The sequence below is a fragment of the Pollicipes pollicipes genome, unplaced genomic scaffold (genome assembly GCF_011947565.3).
Source record: "Pollicipes pollicipes isolate AB1234 unplaced genomic scaffold, Ppol_2.1 Scaffold_5724;HRSCAF=6776_pilon_pilon_pilon, whole genome shotgun sequence".
NCBI classification, from domain to species: Eukaryota; Metazoa; Arthropoda; class Thecostraca; order Pollicipedomorpha; family Pollicipedidae; genus Pollicipes; species Pollicipes pollicipes.
The window spans coordinates 38,929,522-38,946,293 of NW_023596746.1; the positions used below are offsets into that span (position 1 = coordinate 38,929,522).

The 16,772-nt window shown below is 47.1% G+C and overlaps 1 protein-coding gene across 1 annotated transcript; it reads left to right on the forward strand.

The window, feature by feature from the left end:
* The first annotated feature begins 11,006 nt into the window (after nucleotides 1-11,006).
* Nucleotides 11,007-15,947, forward strand: LOC119103020 (uncharacterized). Its single transcript, XM_037226471.1, has 4 exons — nucleotides 11,007-11,028; nucleotides 12,469-12,612; nucleotides 13,209-13,287; nucleotides 15,532-15,947. Exons 1-4 carry the CDS (start codon nucleotides 11,007-11,009, stop codon nucleotides 15,782-15,784), a joined length of 498 nt encoding a protein of 165 aa, XP_037082366.1. The 3' UTR covers nucleotides 15,785-15,947.
* The last annotated feature ends 825 nt before the right edge of the window (nucleotides 15,948-16,772 follow it).

The following is a 16,772-nucleotide window of genomic DNA, read 5'->3' on the forward strand; positions in this document are numbered from 1 at the left end:
ATGGTAACCGAACTTCAACGTAACGCAAGGCAATGGTTGAAAGACCTCAAGCAAAAAAAATCAAAAAAAAAAATCACTGCATTCATTATGAAATGTTTAGTAACAGCAGTAGTTCACTGGGATGTACTATGATTTGCGAGTGGCGTGTCGCCAAATATATTTTTGGCGGCAACATTGTGCTTTTCGAGCCGTCTGATGACGAATCTCTTTGTTTCACCCACACGGCAAGAGACAATTTCTGTCGTTGAGCACATGCTTCAAGCAAACACGTGAAATGATACAGACGTGAAAGAGCTGTCCCCCGATTCCACACTTAAAACGTTGCCAAAAAGTCTGCTGCAGCCGCAATAGTCTGTCATTCACGATGCATGTGACTTATGTAGCTGTTTCAGCCGTGGGGCCGTTATCAGTGAAAAAGTTTCACACTTGTGAATCTTATTTTATTTTGATGTAATTTCTCGTGCGTCATGCTTGCTGCATCATTGGCGGTATGATAAAAACAAACGGCCTTTGGTATATCGTGTGATGCTGATTGAACATTATATCGGGCAGTCTTCTGAAAATATAATTGCAGGTGTTCGGTTTATTCAACAAGCCATGATAGACTAATGCTTACTCGCTTTTCGACATTTTTCTCGATCACAAACCCAGGTTTTGCTACAAGCGTGATTGACTGAGCTATCCAGAGATCTCACACGCCTATCAAATGTCACGTACCTGATCACACAACGACCAGACTATGCCTCGGCTTGAACATCTCACGGATTACATCAAGGCGCGGGTGGCGGATCGATCGGGAAGACAGATTGGACCGTATCAGAGGATTTGGGCAGAATAGAAACGGACCGAATTTTACAACTTGCCAGGTCATACAAATTTACCGGATTGAAAATGCTTCAATTTTTCAAGGCATTAACTGAATTGGCAACACTCGTTGCAACAATTGAGTGAAAGAGCTTTCAATCTTGCAAATATGTAGAATTCAGTTATGGGCGATAGAAAGGTACTGTAGATTAATGAGCTAAACGTGTTAATGAGTGGGTTATTCCACAAGTGGCCATTAATTAATGGCAATAGTTTGAGAGGTGGATACAAAGTCATTATCTACCACTCATGCATCAATGTCATCGCTAGGTATCGCTAGAAATGCACTTCAAACACAGTGAAAACAGCATGTATGTTCATACTACTACCAAGATGCTTAGGCAAAAATAGGCAGCATGGCATGATATACATTCGTGATGAAAGTTTGACTTCGTGTTGCAAAAAAGGCCAAATGTCTGCACCCATTTTATAATTTTGTTGTGCTCTATTGTCAAAGCCACTAAGCCACACATAATGCTTTAAAGAGAACAATCCACGACTGTATGGGGTGTTGAACTGAAATAGCCACCTTCAATATCATTCAGTGCAGTTCACATTCCTGCCTTTATTCTAACCTAAACGCCTAGTTTTTGCGCTATAGGCCCGCGAAGATGTGCATATTTGTTCGGGAAGACTGCATCAAGGTCGCCCAGGCATCCGTGACGCAATAATAACGTCATTCAAATCCTGCCATTCCATTCACCATGCGGTGATCAAGGCTAAGAAAACATAACTGCCGGTTCACTCGTATCAGGCGTTCGTGAGCACGATTTCCAGATATAACGGCCATCAATTGGTTCTCAATCAGTGTTGTGCAAGGTACGATGAAGCGTGGAAGCAATGAGATCTTGAGTAGCATATTTACTACGAGGAGAAACCGTGTTGTCTAGAACATTTTTTCCGCTTTAGAGTGTTCCAATAGTTATAAGCGAGCTTTTTCATTATATCTCATGTTTGCTTTAGTGTCTTCAGATGAGGAATATTCCCTTTAAGGACTGAACTGAAACTGGTGAAGTATTTTTATGTTTGATGTTGCTTGCTCACTTTCATCGGGTACTTACTAAGAGATTCATGACGAAAAAAGAAATGCAAGCCAGCTTTTCCCAGCTTAGAACTGAAGACAACGTAAAAGTTACAACATACCACATAGCATAACGATAAGTTATAACATAACGATAACATCTTGTGTTTGCCGAAGCCCTTGACGACCATCTCTGCTAAGCTACAGAGAAGTGAGAATGTAATACACTGTCGCAGTTTCCAAAGGCATATCACACCGAAACAGACGAGCCAACCTTTGATTGCGGCACCAAATGCACAAAATATTTATATGGCGCGTTGTCTTAAAGCCCAACGATCCCGGAATACCTACGAACCGTCTCCCACCACCCCGATTTTTGTGCGTTCCGTGAAGTATTACTGAATGGTGCGATATCTATATTGTGTAATTAGCTATGTCTGTATTGCGATGGATCACCCATGTTTTTAAATCGTCTCATCCCGTCAGCCTACCCAACAATAGATGTTGCGAAAACTGTCTGAAAATTCTGACAGCAGTCATAAGTGTTTGATCGGCTAATGCCGCGGGCTAAGAATGAGTCTGTCTTGTGCGAACCATATGACGCCGTTGAAACGGTATAAATTGAGCGCATCAACAGGCAATTTTATGCTTGTTGAGGTCGCGATGATTTCAGATTCCTCGCCTCAAGGTTTGATGCCACTGCAGCTCTCTTATTTGTTCTTTACTGTCTTCCAGCATTGCAAAACTATTCAGGATGGCATGCACGCAGCACATATCCAACTGTTTTCGTCGAAGAGCTTTCATTGTATTACATTCAGTAGTAACGCATATTGCACCAAAGAAAAAAAAACACTTGTGCAAAAATATGCTAAATAAGATATGTTAAATCGCTTCAGGTGCACACATATCTACCAGCTTCTCGGATATGCTCACTGACAGAAGGGAAAAAATCTGGTAGTACATCAGAGTTCAAAAGTGTCGCAGTTGCTTCAATATCCAATGCACTGAAATGGCATGATTCTGGCATCGCCTTGTTTCTAGCCTTGCTTGTGCCTGCCTGTTAGACCGCGAAAACCATTTGGGTGCTACGATTCGGAATTCATGTATCTATCTAATTGGGGTAGGGATCACGATTTCGCTCATTTATTCTGCTGGGTTGATCAGACGGAACGGACACTGGGGTTCATGACTTGGGCTTACATCTGGACATACGCATTGCGTCTAAAAGGGTGCTGTGGAATACCCAGCACATTTAAGATACCCACCTGCCCACTCTATATGCCTTCATTTTCAGGGTCAGAGAAGGGAGGGAGAAGGGAGGCAGATGTCGCCAGTTCCCATGTTTTGAAAAACTTGCAGCACCTTAGTGAACAGGAAGCAAGGTATGACGTGCAAATTGTGAATGAGCCCACACCCTCAGTCAGTCAGTGACTGACTGAGGCTCTGTCATGTCAGTTCTGTGAAGTTGCGTTATGTTTAAGGAGTAGACTAAATGTTTACGCATGCAATTTTCTCCTGAATTCTTTAGTTACCTCGATGTATTAAAAATGCCACCAATATATTTAAATAACTAGCTTTAGTTCAATTAGTAATGCTGAAAGCAAGAGCATTGCTATCTGTCCGATGCTGTTCCATTTAGTCCAAACATCAATTTTCTTTACACTAAGCCTATGCTGTGCTTGGTAATTTTTGGGTCTTAACAATGCGCACAGAATGCGTGGTAATGTTTGGTTTGCATCCAAGACGTATGCTGAGATATACTTTCATGCGAGTCAGGTCCGTAATGAAGCCTATCTATTGGTAGCTATTGATTCTTGCAGCCAGACAAAGTATTTCAATCTTCCTTATTGAACGCTGATTTTTGTATTCAGTCAAAACTCCTACATGGACTTTGCTAAATAGTAACAAGTAAATACGCTGATATATGCTATATTGGTATGGCTATGATGGTAAGTAAAAGCATGAATGTGAGTTGCTATGGATTTTTTAAAAAGAATGTGCTTGTTAGGCCGGTCCGAACCGGATCGCAATCCGGCAAGGCCCGGCATTGATTAAAAAATTTGAAAACGCCGTTTTAGCGGAAGGAATGGCTTTTAAAAAGCCAAACAGAACAGGTCCGGATTCTAAGACCTCGATCCGTGACGTGCTCTGGTTGCAGCACCGCACTGCAAATGGCACACACACTTCAATCTGTTCACAATACGCGCTTGCGTCATTTACTAACCACGCGCACAACCGACGCGCCAAGGTAAATTTTACGCAAAGGTATGGTTGCTTATACGCTTACACTAGTTTGCTTTTTACTTTGCCTAAAATAAAGGCATAGCAAATATGAGTTATCAAATTGTTGGTGAACCGTTTCATGTTTACGAAAAATAATCGAAATCACGAGGACAGCGATGCCTCTCTTTAACCTCCACCCTGATACGGGGAAGATATCGATGTGACCCCTCCTCTTCCTCGGACTATTTTTTTAGAAAAAATTCTGTGGCATGTTGTGCAATTGCACCCAAGTTTCATGGGCCTATGAAACATCCATTGTCGTTTACCTGTTGCGCGTGTTTTGACACCAAAAACGCATTCCTACCTTTTCTGGTTTCTCGGCAGCGTCCCGAACTTGCTTTTCACTTGGATGGTGCGGTAATGTACCTATTAACAGCGAGATGGAACAATGAAAACAATTGCGTATTAATCAACTTAGATATAATGTTAACCGCCCTAAAATGGGTTGAAGTACAAAACATTTGACTGCTTATCAACCATTATCTATTCATTCCACTTCTTCAAGTCCTAATCACCGTCCTGTTAGTCTGGTATCCTGCCCAGGTACAATTATTTTCCAAGTCCAGACTTCCTCACCATCCACTGTCCACTGAAGATCATATTGTTATAGCGCAACAGTTACTCGTGATCGTTAGCAACGTTTGTTTGATTTCAATTGGTAGAAAACACATCTGAGATGCCAGGCGACCTTTTACAATCTTCCTTCCGTCTGCCTGTAAAGAATACACCATACACTGACAAAGCCACGTTGCCACGACCTCAACTCAGCAGATGTTAAAGACGCCAATTTTATCATAGCGTGGCGTGGATTTCAAGGGAACCGGGCCCATCAACGTTTTCTTATTCAAGATACGTGCATCGAGAAAGGTTCATCCATTGGGTGCTTCTCAACCCCAACATATGCTGAACTCATGACGCATGTCAACTTTTGCGCATCATCTTTGCTAAAAACACGCCAACAAAAGAAGGACCGCAAGGTGACGCTCATTGGGCCCATCTCGAGGCAAAAGCTACTGGGTGCTGCTTCTGAGCAAACTTAGCAAAAAAGGGGATACCAAATGAATCGTTAATGTGTCACCATTTGCTGTGCAGTCAAACAACAAATGATCTTGGGAGGCCCATCCATATTAAGCATTAAGCAGTGACGCAGAAGCGCTACACGAACCATAAATTACAGCGGGTTAAGGTCGGAGGGTAGCGGTCTATCATCACCTGATCTCACCCAGCGCGGTTGTGAGACTGGGCTACCGTCTTAGGGTATAGATATCGTTGCTTTGCGGATGACGATGCAGTTAAGGGAGAAATGAAAACCAGATCGTAACTCTCGCCCCGATTTGTCGTTTTTAATAATGCCGACTGATGCCGAGGGGCGGGGCGATGCGACCCCCTACCGTTTCCAAACTTTAAAAAAAGATGGAGCCTCGCGGAAAAATTACACTTGAACGTTTAATACGAACTCTCGCTATTGCAAATAACCTATGCTTTCTCAGATTAAAAATTAGCCCAAGTAAACCAGGTCAAAGCTAATATTTTGCTGGAATTATAACTTGTTTGGCTATAAATCCTCAAACCGTGGGAATAGTTACCTATTCTTTTGGGGAGGGATCTTGAGCTCCCCAGCAGGTGTTTCAGCCCCACCCCCAGATTTGGGTAGATGGTTGGCAAAATCCGAGAGAAACCTATTTGCTAGCAGCTTTTGGATGCAGGTTGGCACATTTTTCACTGTTTCCCCTCTCCCTCCCTGCGATTCATTTTGCGAAACTCATGTGTGCAAGACCATGCCTTGTGGTCTTGTGGCGACACGAGGCTTGAATAGGCGCATTTACGGTCTAATTCGGAGTACCATGGTATGCAATTTTCCTTGTCTTGAGCACGCGTTTATGATGCAGGGTTCCGTCGATGGCACAGTGGTCGGCCCGCAGCGCAAGTCAGGGAATTGTCAGTTGCTGGCCGCCGCCCGCACCGGAGTAGACCGCCGTACAGTGTTCCTAAAAACCCTCGCTTCTCAGGAACCTTAAATGCTAAGCATGCCATCGTCATCATCGGGGCTTTCACACACACACTCAGCTGCTGAAGCTTTATGGCGTTGCCTGCCTCTCATCCTGGCAGAAAGGGCAGGGGATTCGCGGGGGTTCGAAGCATCGCGGGGATTCGAACCCCGCACATCTGTTTTTTCGACACGTAGTGGTTAACGCAGGCAAGTGAACCACTACACTATCGGCACCGACTGTTTTGGAGTGAAGACACCCGCAATAGATGCCCAGAGGCTATCAAAAATTTCGGTAGGGGAGGCTCAAAAGCCCTCCCTGCCATAATAGCTCTTGACCCCCCCCCTCCCCCCTACGTTTGTACCGAAGGTGCTCTGCACGGCGGACATCCAGGCACGAACTGGGGTATGAGCGGCACTGGACAGCCGGGGGTCGTTGCCGCACGGGACTAAAAACAACGCTCCTGAAACAAGGACAGGTAATCGCACTTTCAAATATATGCGTTTTTATGCGCAGCTGGCCACGCGATGTTGAGCGCGAAACCCAATTGGCTGGTTCTCTCACATATTGTGTGACGTGCCGAGAACACTTTGAGGCAGCTGCGTCAGATTTGTTGCGAGTTAGGCTGTAGTAAATATAATTCCGGACAAACATCGTTATACTAGACTTTGAAGTTGCTGAGCTCCAAATGCTTCCAGTCAAAATTTAAGCATAACATTATATTGCAAAGAGTCATTAAAGACGGCGGTAAGGATCGAAATGAGGCAAGGTCATGTCACGTTATGGCCAAGGAAGAGGAAGTTTCGACATAATGCAACACATATGCATGACTCTAAAGGTAAAATATAGCATCATTCACATTCGCCGGCGTATCAATAAAACTTGCCCTGCAATGAAGCTCGAAGATCCTGTCCAATCATATCCCACGTTTAAAAACAAAAATTATCCGCACTCCTACCACCGCCTTTACCGATTTCAAACCCCACTCGCTCCAACTTTGAAGGAAACCGTTTGCTTCATTCCGGTCCACATTACTGTTCATATATTTTCAAGCTAATTGGGTAAGATAGCAAACACGTATGCATGAGCATGGTTCGTTTTCAAGTTGGAAGTTTTCATGCTGCCTTCAGGTTACTCTGTTCGTTCGGGCCGATCAACTTCACGGAAATCAGCAATGCTTTACCAAGACAGCTCGATAAACGAGAGTTTTGTTCCCTTGTGGCAGAATATTGACACAGGCGAGGTTACAAACGATCTTACCACACTGCTGTCAGCTTGAGCCTCCAAGTTTGATTGATGCCAATGAGGCTGCCCAACTGCAGTATGTGCTCAAAGCGGTCGGAAAACTACCGCAACACTGCAGTACTGATTGCAGTGTTGTACAACTGGAGCCAACAGAACCGACCGTACGACTGGCGTTCTGCGTGCCGCACGAAAGCTGGCGGCGCCCGTCGCGAAGGGCGGGCGACTCACTTGCCAAGCCAAGCGTCAAGTGCAGTAGACAGGCACACACCTGCCGAGCGTCAAGTGCAATAGACAGGCACACACCTGCCGAGCAGGTGCAGACCAGGTCCCGCTTACTCATCGTCAGCGTGTTCAGCACTGCAGCAGTTCACAGGTGCGCTCGAAAGGCGTAACTTCTGAGCGTAATGCGTGTTCGGAAAGTCGGCGGGATTTATTGGACCATTACAGGCAAGGTGATTTGACGGACGGGTCTACACACTTGTCTGACGGACGGGTCTGCACACTTGTTCGGACATACACCGCAGAGGAATCTCCTTAATGGCACGGGAGAATACGCAGACGTATTGCGCGTTTTCAGCATATCTTATATGAAATAGATCAGTTAGGCAGATGCAAATTTACAGCAACGCAGTGCAGGTCAGCGTATCATCAGTCTCCTATCCCAAATCGGTGCTATTTCCTAAGTGGCGAGGGCACCTCATGAACTGGGTTGCGTCATACGGGCTGATTTTCCTAGTTAGTCGAGAGATTTCGCTCCAGTGAATGACAGCGAGATGAAAATGAACCCAGTCCCAACAGAACTGACCCACGGGACCGATGGCTATCGCCTAACAACTTTCGTTTGACGAAATCGGTGATTCACGACTACCTGGATCCCTTTGCTGGTAGTAACATTTGGCTAGGAGAAACTGAATGTCTGAAATCACGTTGGTTTGTTCGAGGCACACGCGCCCGCACAACGTTGGGACTGCAGCATTAATCATGTACCCTAACAATGTCCAGAGCAGAAATCTGACACTTGTCAAATATCGGACAGTTAACGCCCGAACTCTCACGCTTCTAGTCCCAAGCTGCGAACAGTGTTTTTAGCCTCGTATTTGGGAAAATGCTGCTGTATGCACCAGTCATCGCACAGCACAGATATCTGGACCGCTTGATTATGTCAGAGGGCGTCCATGGCCGCAATGCACTACTCTGCGTAGCGCAAAAATCTTTCGTGAGCTTAAAATACCAAAAAACAAACACCTAATCTGCGACCAGTGTCTCTGATCGCAATGCACGCATAAGGTATAAGCCCTGTGTGACGACATCTAAGGAGCGCGCTACCACAGGTTATTCATATTACGCTTTTGATCTGTCCTCGATGCTGTCTCCGAACTTAAAAAAATTCAGAGCTCTCAAAGATTGGCTTGAAAAATTCAATCAGTCACGTGCCCCATCACGCACATTTTCTTGTAGTGCATCTTCAGACGCTGAATACGATTTTTGACTTTCCACATGACACAAACAGCAAACGTTTATTGCTCTCCAAACAGCAGTAACGTTCTGCCTGAGACGCTAACGTAAGCCGTGCGGCAATAATGCACGCACGAACTGACCAAAGCTTTTAAAATGGTCATGTTGCTCCAGTACGCAACTGAGTATTGAAGAGGTCGGTGTTGTTTCCGAAACGCCATGACAAGAGAGCTATCTTGTGCGAGCCACAAGACAAAATCGACGAAAATATTTTCAAGGCTCTTGGCCAAAATGTGGTACCGACCAATAGCAATACGTCGAATTTAAGACACCTGAGAAAGAATGCAAGTTTTCGTAACAAGCAAGGGGCACACCTAAGCATTTTGTCCAACTAAATATTCCCCCATGGGACAGCAAGCAGCAAGATGATTGGTCTGGCTGGTGGTTATCGAAAGGCTTACTGCTAGTAGGTTTTTCGACGCGTAGTCACACTACAATTATCGAACATTAGCAACGCTTGCATTTTTACTGATGTTTGGCGCGGATGTGATCAGATCCGGCCATAAACAAATCGGCATTTTGGTCGTAGGCACCAATATCACCCGCCGTAACATTCGACGACCTGCACTCCCCATCATTTTCCCTCAAATTCAAACATCATGAACTATCAGTCCAATGCGGACTTAATAACGTGAATGTGAAACGAAAAAGCATGCCATGTAATGCAAGCAATGCAATCAAAATGTATGCGCACGCCCTCTGGAAAGCGAACCTAAGCCACTGCTTCGACGGAACCACAAATAACGCGACTCCGACAGAGGACCTAGCGTCGTTGGAGAGAGGGAAGGTGCGTGTGTGTTGGGGGGGGGGGGGGGGCATCCCTGTGTGAATCTAGGGCCGGCGGATCCCCACCAGAAAAAAAGTTTCGCCTCCTGGATATTTGAAATTTATGTTCGCTGACCTTTGTGCTGGACGACACACACAATCACCTCACACAATCACCATTGGCCAAGTTTGACACCAATTGACACAACATGCACTGAATCCCAAACAGAAGACCATGAACCCTCTACGTCACATAAAAACATACACTAATGGAACTTAAGATTGGTTGCCGAAGTCAGTATCAATATATTGGAAACTATCCGCATGAAGGTTGTCACGGTTTTAGGTCATGCAGGTGCGGTGTGTAAAGGCTCATACAAAAGGCACACACAAATTATAAGAATAATGGTCAAAATGCCAACACAGACAAATCGACGCACTATGGGCCCGGTCGAAAGATATATTCATGACGGCTATTCCACTAAAATATCTTTCTGCTCCTGAGTTCGACAGTTTTCGTATTTGTTTGCCACCAAGGGTAGGGAGTAAAGATCGCTGGCAAAAGTTGGAAAGGCAAAACGTCCGACCGATGACTCTTCAGTTTCAAAGAGTAAAGGCAGTGCCGATTTCAGTGAAAGCTTGTATGGACTCCACGAAACCTGTTAGCCGCAAAATCCACTCATGACTACCGCATTTGTAGCTGTTTTGCCAGAAATCACAACTACTGTGCGTTTCGCTGAACAAAGCAAATAATCTGCATTGCCGAGAGACCCAAGCAACCGAAATATCCGAGAAGACTGTAACCAAATATGTCGCCCTAGCTTCTGTTCACAAATTTAGCTGTTGGCTGCCATTCAATAGATATGCCATTCAAAGCAACCCGCTAGATGGCAAAAAGTCCGGTAAAAACTCAAGCCCCGCCTCACAGCGCACCCAGTCGTATTGGGCCGGTTTCAGTCCGCTTTCAGGGGCAAACAGCGACAGTGCAGTGCTGCTCTGTGGTGCACTGACTCTTTTCTACACTAAGGTTTGTCGGTACTAATCCGTTTCGGCACTCTGCGTGTCGCTGACTCCAGGAGCATCGGCAAGAAAAACTCCAATGCGTGCCAATCTGTATGTTTGAAGGCCTTCATGTATTTTTCGATTATCTGTGATCCAACTTCAATGGCTCTGCTTTAAAGGTGAAAAATCCTAAAACCCGGACTTGATCATTTCGTCATCAGCCTAGACACACGCGTGCTGACTCATGACCAGCAATGGTTGGCTGTTGTCGCCATTAGCACCAACATTCATTATGATCAGTGTGCGCATGTCTATGTCTCGTCATGTCGACCAAGTGGCGGCATTGTCAGCCTATGTACCGCATTAGTGCGTCGCTGCTGCGCAATGCCGGCTGTCGGCACCATGACATCAAACGCTTGAACCTCCACCCCACAAAGTAATCTCAAAAATGCAGCTTGCCTCCCATCGGGGCGAATGATCGCAGCAGTCGCTGCCAACGCTACAATTGCTACAAAGGCAGCAGCGACCGACGGGACGCGTACCTGCTGACTGATTCTGCGAAGAAGCCAACACGCAGTCGGCTGTTGGCTATATGTCCGGTACCACCGGTCCAAGGCAGTGATACCAGTGCCCTGGCAAGCGTCAGTCGGCTGCCGGCTAGAGGTCCCGGCATTACCGGTCCAAGGCAATGATACCGGTGCCGCAGCAAGCGTCAGTCGGCTGCCGACTTGGGATCCTGGCATCACCGGTCCAAGGCAATGGTACCAGCACCGAAGCAAGCGTCAGTCGGCTGCCGACTTGGGATCCCGGCATCACCGGTCCAAGGCAGTGGTACCAGCACCGAAGCAAGCGTCAGTCGGCTGCCGACTAAAGATCCTGGCATCACCGGTCCAATGCAGTGGTGCCAGTGCCGCAGCAAACATCGGGCGGTTGTCGCGATGGTTGATTAGTTCATGCAAGACATTTGACAGGAACTAACTGATCTAACACCACGGATATGTCGGCACTATAGCATGAACCAGCACCTTTGATGCAAACCCACCGAGGGTGTATTGCATGTAGAATGTTGCTGATACATCGTGGGTGTATGTTCGTAGGTTTACTGAAATAGCACAGTATTCGGTTCGAAGCTCTTGTGGAAGAGGGTAAACGGCGGGTTAACGTAGACGACTGCACGGATTTATAAATACCGACTGCATGCACCATAGATGGCACAAAGCGTTACACACATTAGATCGACTGCAGATTCATCCCCAGCAATGCATTGTTCTTTAACCTCTTTTACTCTTCAGATGACTCGCGGAGGAACGTTGCTGATTTTTGTCGGGCTGTGCTTTTCTACCATACCAGGTCAGTGTGCACTTGCTACAAAACTAAGTCTTCATCCTCTGCTTCGCCCTGATTACAGGTGGCCTGATATTCGGGCTGGTAGAAGCAACATTTACATAAGAAGGCTCCAAAGTTTATATTCATTAAGGGCCAATGTCCACTGATTCATAATCATGATCATTTCATGGTGTGTCACCCGTAATTTCTTTGGCGTAAATTCCAGACCCCCAAGCGTATAATAGACTAAATCATGTTTGCTCGTCTCCCGCTGCAACGGCACAACTTCCGCACAACTTATGCTCCACAATAACGCCTATCCCGAGCACAACGCGTCCGACCCCCGCGGACTCGTGAGCAGCCAGGCGACGGGCAGCGGGGTACGCCGCTCTCCCTGCGCGCGCGGTGGACCCGGGGCTGCGCGGCCGGCTGCTCCGCAGCGCTGCTCTCTGCCCGCAGCGCGCGGCGAGCCGGCGCCGCGGCCAGCGGGCCTCGTCCAGCCACCGGCCGAACCGCGCCTCTTCGCCGGCGTGTACTCGACGGTGCTGCGCACCTCCATCGTCACCAGCACCACGGCCACCGACTTCTTCACCTGCTTCAGCAGTGCGTGCGGCGGCGTGCAGGGGCGCGCGCCTGGGCGGCGCCGCGGCAGCATGGCGTCGCCGGCGTAGCAAGAATCACGTGCGGCGTTTTGGGTCTTTTGGGAGGCTTGGCTTGGTGTCTCATTTTGTGTTCCGGTTCCAAACCCCAAAGGCATACTCTGTCCACCTAATGAGGCGCAAAATAACAAAATTAATTTGGCCAATCAAGCTCTTCTTTTGTTTCTGCAGTGTCATTCCCGATTTCCCATTTCCCCACTCCCTCCCGATTATTCCAGTAATGCATTATGCCTGCAAAGGGCACAGCTCTGCTCGCGCCAGGAAGAAATGGTCAGTGCCTAAATGGTTTTACGACCAGTTATTTGCATGAGGGAAATTACCGTTTATGGTATGCTCCCAGCGGTGGATGACTGAGTGAGACGGGCCCAGGAATGCTCTTTGCATTCACATAGCCGCGGACGATGTTGCGCTTTTTGCGCTGGCGCAATCGCCCTCAACCAGTTGCCTGTACGTCCAGAGGACTGATAGTCAGCAAGTATCATGCATTTCAGGGCTCAGTTCAGCTAGTTCCTGTGGTCACCCCTCGGCGGTCTGTTTCAGCATTCAGCACGACGTTCCAGTGCGGCGGACGTAGGAAGCGGAGGAGCCAGGCCAGACACGAAATCCTCCCGGGGCCATCGTAGGTCACACGTGTTGCCACATCATTCTCGCCGCATCCCATGTTTTCACGTCACGAGCGCGACAACGGACGACCTGGTACTGTGGTTTGCGTCATCGGAGGCCTGGCTGCTCGACGGCAGTGCACTCGACGCCGCCCCACTCCACCATGCGGAGCGGCTGACGCGTTCCGCCGGCGATTTCACATACACGATAAGAAGCTGTGCACTGTAGAATTTATGGACAACGCCTGCTTTTTCTAGCGATTTCTGACGCGATTCGTTTAGACCTTTCGTAGCTCACGCGATTTTCAATACCGCTCGTGCGATGTCTTTTCGCTGTCCTCTGTCGGTTCAGCATCCCATGAGATGTCACTGGTATAAAGCGGCATACCATACGGATACGGTGTTAAGTTATTCTGTACGTTTGAAGATTCTTCCGTTCCCAATGTACTGATTATTCAGTTGCTTTAAACTCGACTCCACCATACGTTTTCATGCATACATATCATATATACATACATATACGCATATCATATATCATCTATAAGCATACAGGGGTTCTCGGTCACAATCACAAAGTGCTGGGGAACGAGCCGTTCTACGCTTAACACTAGTGACCAGGAGTGGTTCTCTCCTTACCTCCTGCAAGGAAGCTTAACACGCGCCCGGGTGGCCGGCTAGATACTTTTCGCTCGGGTGGGGGTGGGGTGGGGGGGGGGGGCAATTTGCCCCAAAGATCTCGGGAACTAAGAAAGCTAGAGACACCAAATTTATAGGGTGTGTTGACCTGTACGTAAACTCAATTACGTCAAAGTTTCAGATTCCTAGGTCATAGTCTTTGGGTCAAAAAGGTCAAACAATGCCAAGTTCCAGGTTGGTCCCCAAAGTGCCCCCAGAACCTAGATAACCGTCTCTAAGCAAAAGGTCACATGCTCACTTAAGGTCAGTGACCTTTTTTGACATTTTGAGGGTCAATACGACCTAAATCATACAAGATTGCCTTGGGTTTTGCATTTGACTAAGCGACAAAAATTACGCTAGACAGTATGTTCCTAAAACAAAATGCTGACATTGGTCATTTTAGGCCAATGACCTATTCTGACCTCTGAGAAGCCCATAGATGATGTGTAATGCGAGTCCTGTTATCAATAAATTCGAAGTGAGCACCAGAAACCACCCCATACAGCAAGCCCTAAAGTAACAAAACAGGTTGGTTTTGACCTTGGTGTTACCTTCATACCTGACCTTAGGTCAATTTTAGTTGCTCATTCAACTTTTGTGTTGCCTAAGAAAGCATCTCAGAGATGTATTGCTTCGTCTAACACTCCGTTGTTGGATCAGATTGCAGGATTCCCTAGAAATTGCCTTTGCTGGAATCATAGCATGACTTTGACCTGCCATAGGTCAGCGATCTTATAAGGTACATCCAATTTTTTCATGTCAAACGATCCGCTATTCTATTGTCTACAGCTATGCAGCATTTTGCGTGGCTACGCCGCATCGTTCATAAACCATTCTGGAAAAGCCTTGGGGGTCAATTTGCCCCCCCCCTCACCCGAGCGCGTGTTAACCCAGCAGAGAAGCAATGCTGTGTTGCCTTACCAGTCCGTATCACGCATGGGCAGCGGCGAAGTGGGAATTAGTGAAACTTGTCTGGATATGGGGGCAAGATCGGCTTTTGGGCGTTGCTTTCTACGCATCGCCATACAGCTGATGCTGAATGTTATCGAATTGTTGGGGTTATTTTTGTGCTCCTCCCTCTCTAGTTCACCATTCATACATTAAACATGCCATCAAGTAGTCATTCTTCCAACTCAAAGCAAGCAGTTGCTAGAGCTTGCTTTTGTGTTGCAGCAAATGATGTCAGAATAACAAAAGCTCCGATGGAAACTTGTCCTTTGTTGCGATTCGGACGATAAATATCTTTTCCTATGGAATGTTCAGTATTGTGTTGTGTGTGGAAAATCTTATCATGAAAACCGCTCCGAGTAGGAACTGAAGGCTCTCATGCCGTGACGGGTCGTCGAGTGACCCTCTTTGCAGAAGTAATGAGCGTGACAACGATCGGCGACATGGACGACGACACGCCTCTCAACGGGCTCGAGTCAAGACATAAACATTATTCGCCGCTTGACCGCCGCTGCAGGCGCTCCAGGTTCCGAGCAGCCGGGCAGCAGCTGCCGCAGCACTGGCGAATCGGACAGCAGCTGGAACGGCGCGCGCTCAGAGCTCGTGCTGACCCCAGCTCGGTCATCCGCCGGCAGATCTCCCGAACTGGACGGTCATCTGCATCCGGCCACGCGCGAAGAGCTGCTTTCCTCCCTGGGCGAGCACGGCCTGCCGCGGGAGGAGCACGCCCCGACGCCCGCTGACAAGGACAAGCTACTGCTTACCATCTTCACCACGTCTACCACTACGGCCACGCTCTCCACCAAGACCATCAACACAGCCACCACAGTCAGCATCATCTATTTCTGCTCCACCTCCAATATGTCCACCTTCCCGTCGTGCGGCTAGGCGGTCTGCGAGCACCGGGTGCCTTCGATCTGGGAGCACTTCGCTGGCGTAGTACTCAGTTACTTCATGCTATAGGGCGCTCTCTGCTGTTCTCAAGGGTGTGCCTAGTACGCCTACCTGGAATACTTCTGTCATTCCGTAGGCCATGAGATGGAAACATGCAGTGGTGTATCGATTGTTTTTTTGTAATACATTTGCCAGACTGATGAAGCTTTGCTTTTGTACATTCAGATTCGTTGTGTGGTTATAAATTTACATCATAAATAATTATTAGTTTTTGCGAAAGCTTGCCGCGCAAATACTTTCGTACGTTTCAAGCGTTTCGAGAGCTGCATGACCCGCAGCACATCGGAAATAATTCTTGCAATTCTAGGAATATTGGATCATTTGTTACGTATGAAGTACTTAAAGGGATTTCATGCCTTTTGTCCCACATTTACACCGAGTTTTGAACTGAATAGTATCCAGTAATAGAATCCAGTGGCACGGAGGCCTTTAGTTAGCCAGCTGACTGTTACACAACCCATTAGTTTGAATAGTGAGCATGTTTGGGTGGCGTGCGGCTGGCGGTTCCCCGTTGGACTGAGAAGAAATTATCCGTCATTTCGCTATTCGCACACATTTCTGGAATGAACAGTGAGTCATGGAACAGTTAAGCCTCATCAGAATGTACGACTTTTGCACGTATGATGATATAATACGGGGTTACATGTCATGCGGCGTTTGTGGCGTATTGCATTCCATGACCAGGCTTGTCGTTAGATAGCCTTAGGCTTGTCTGTGCCGTTTGTGCCTGGCGGCAGAGTTGAACAGTTCAGCTTGCATGATTTACTTTGCCTATAGGCATGATGATATGAACATTTGCAATAATGATGTATAGCAGCTCCCACTCTTCTTATCACAGCGATGTGAGTGCAGTAAGGTAAGTACAGAAAACCCTATGATATTGTCCTTATGATGCTACTGCCAAGTGTTTCTTTACATCGGG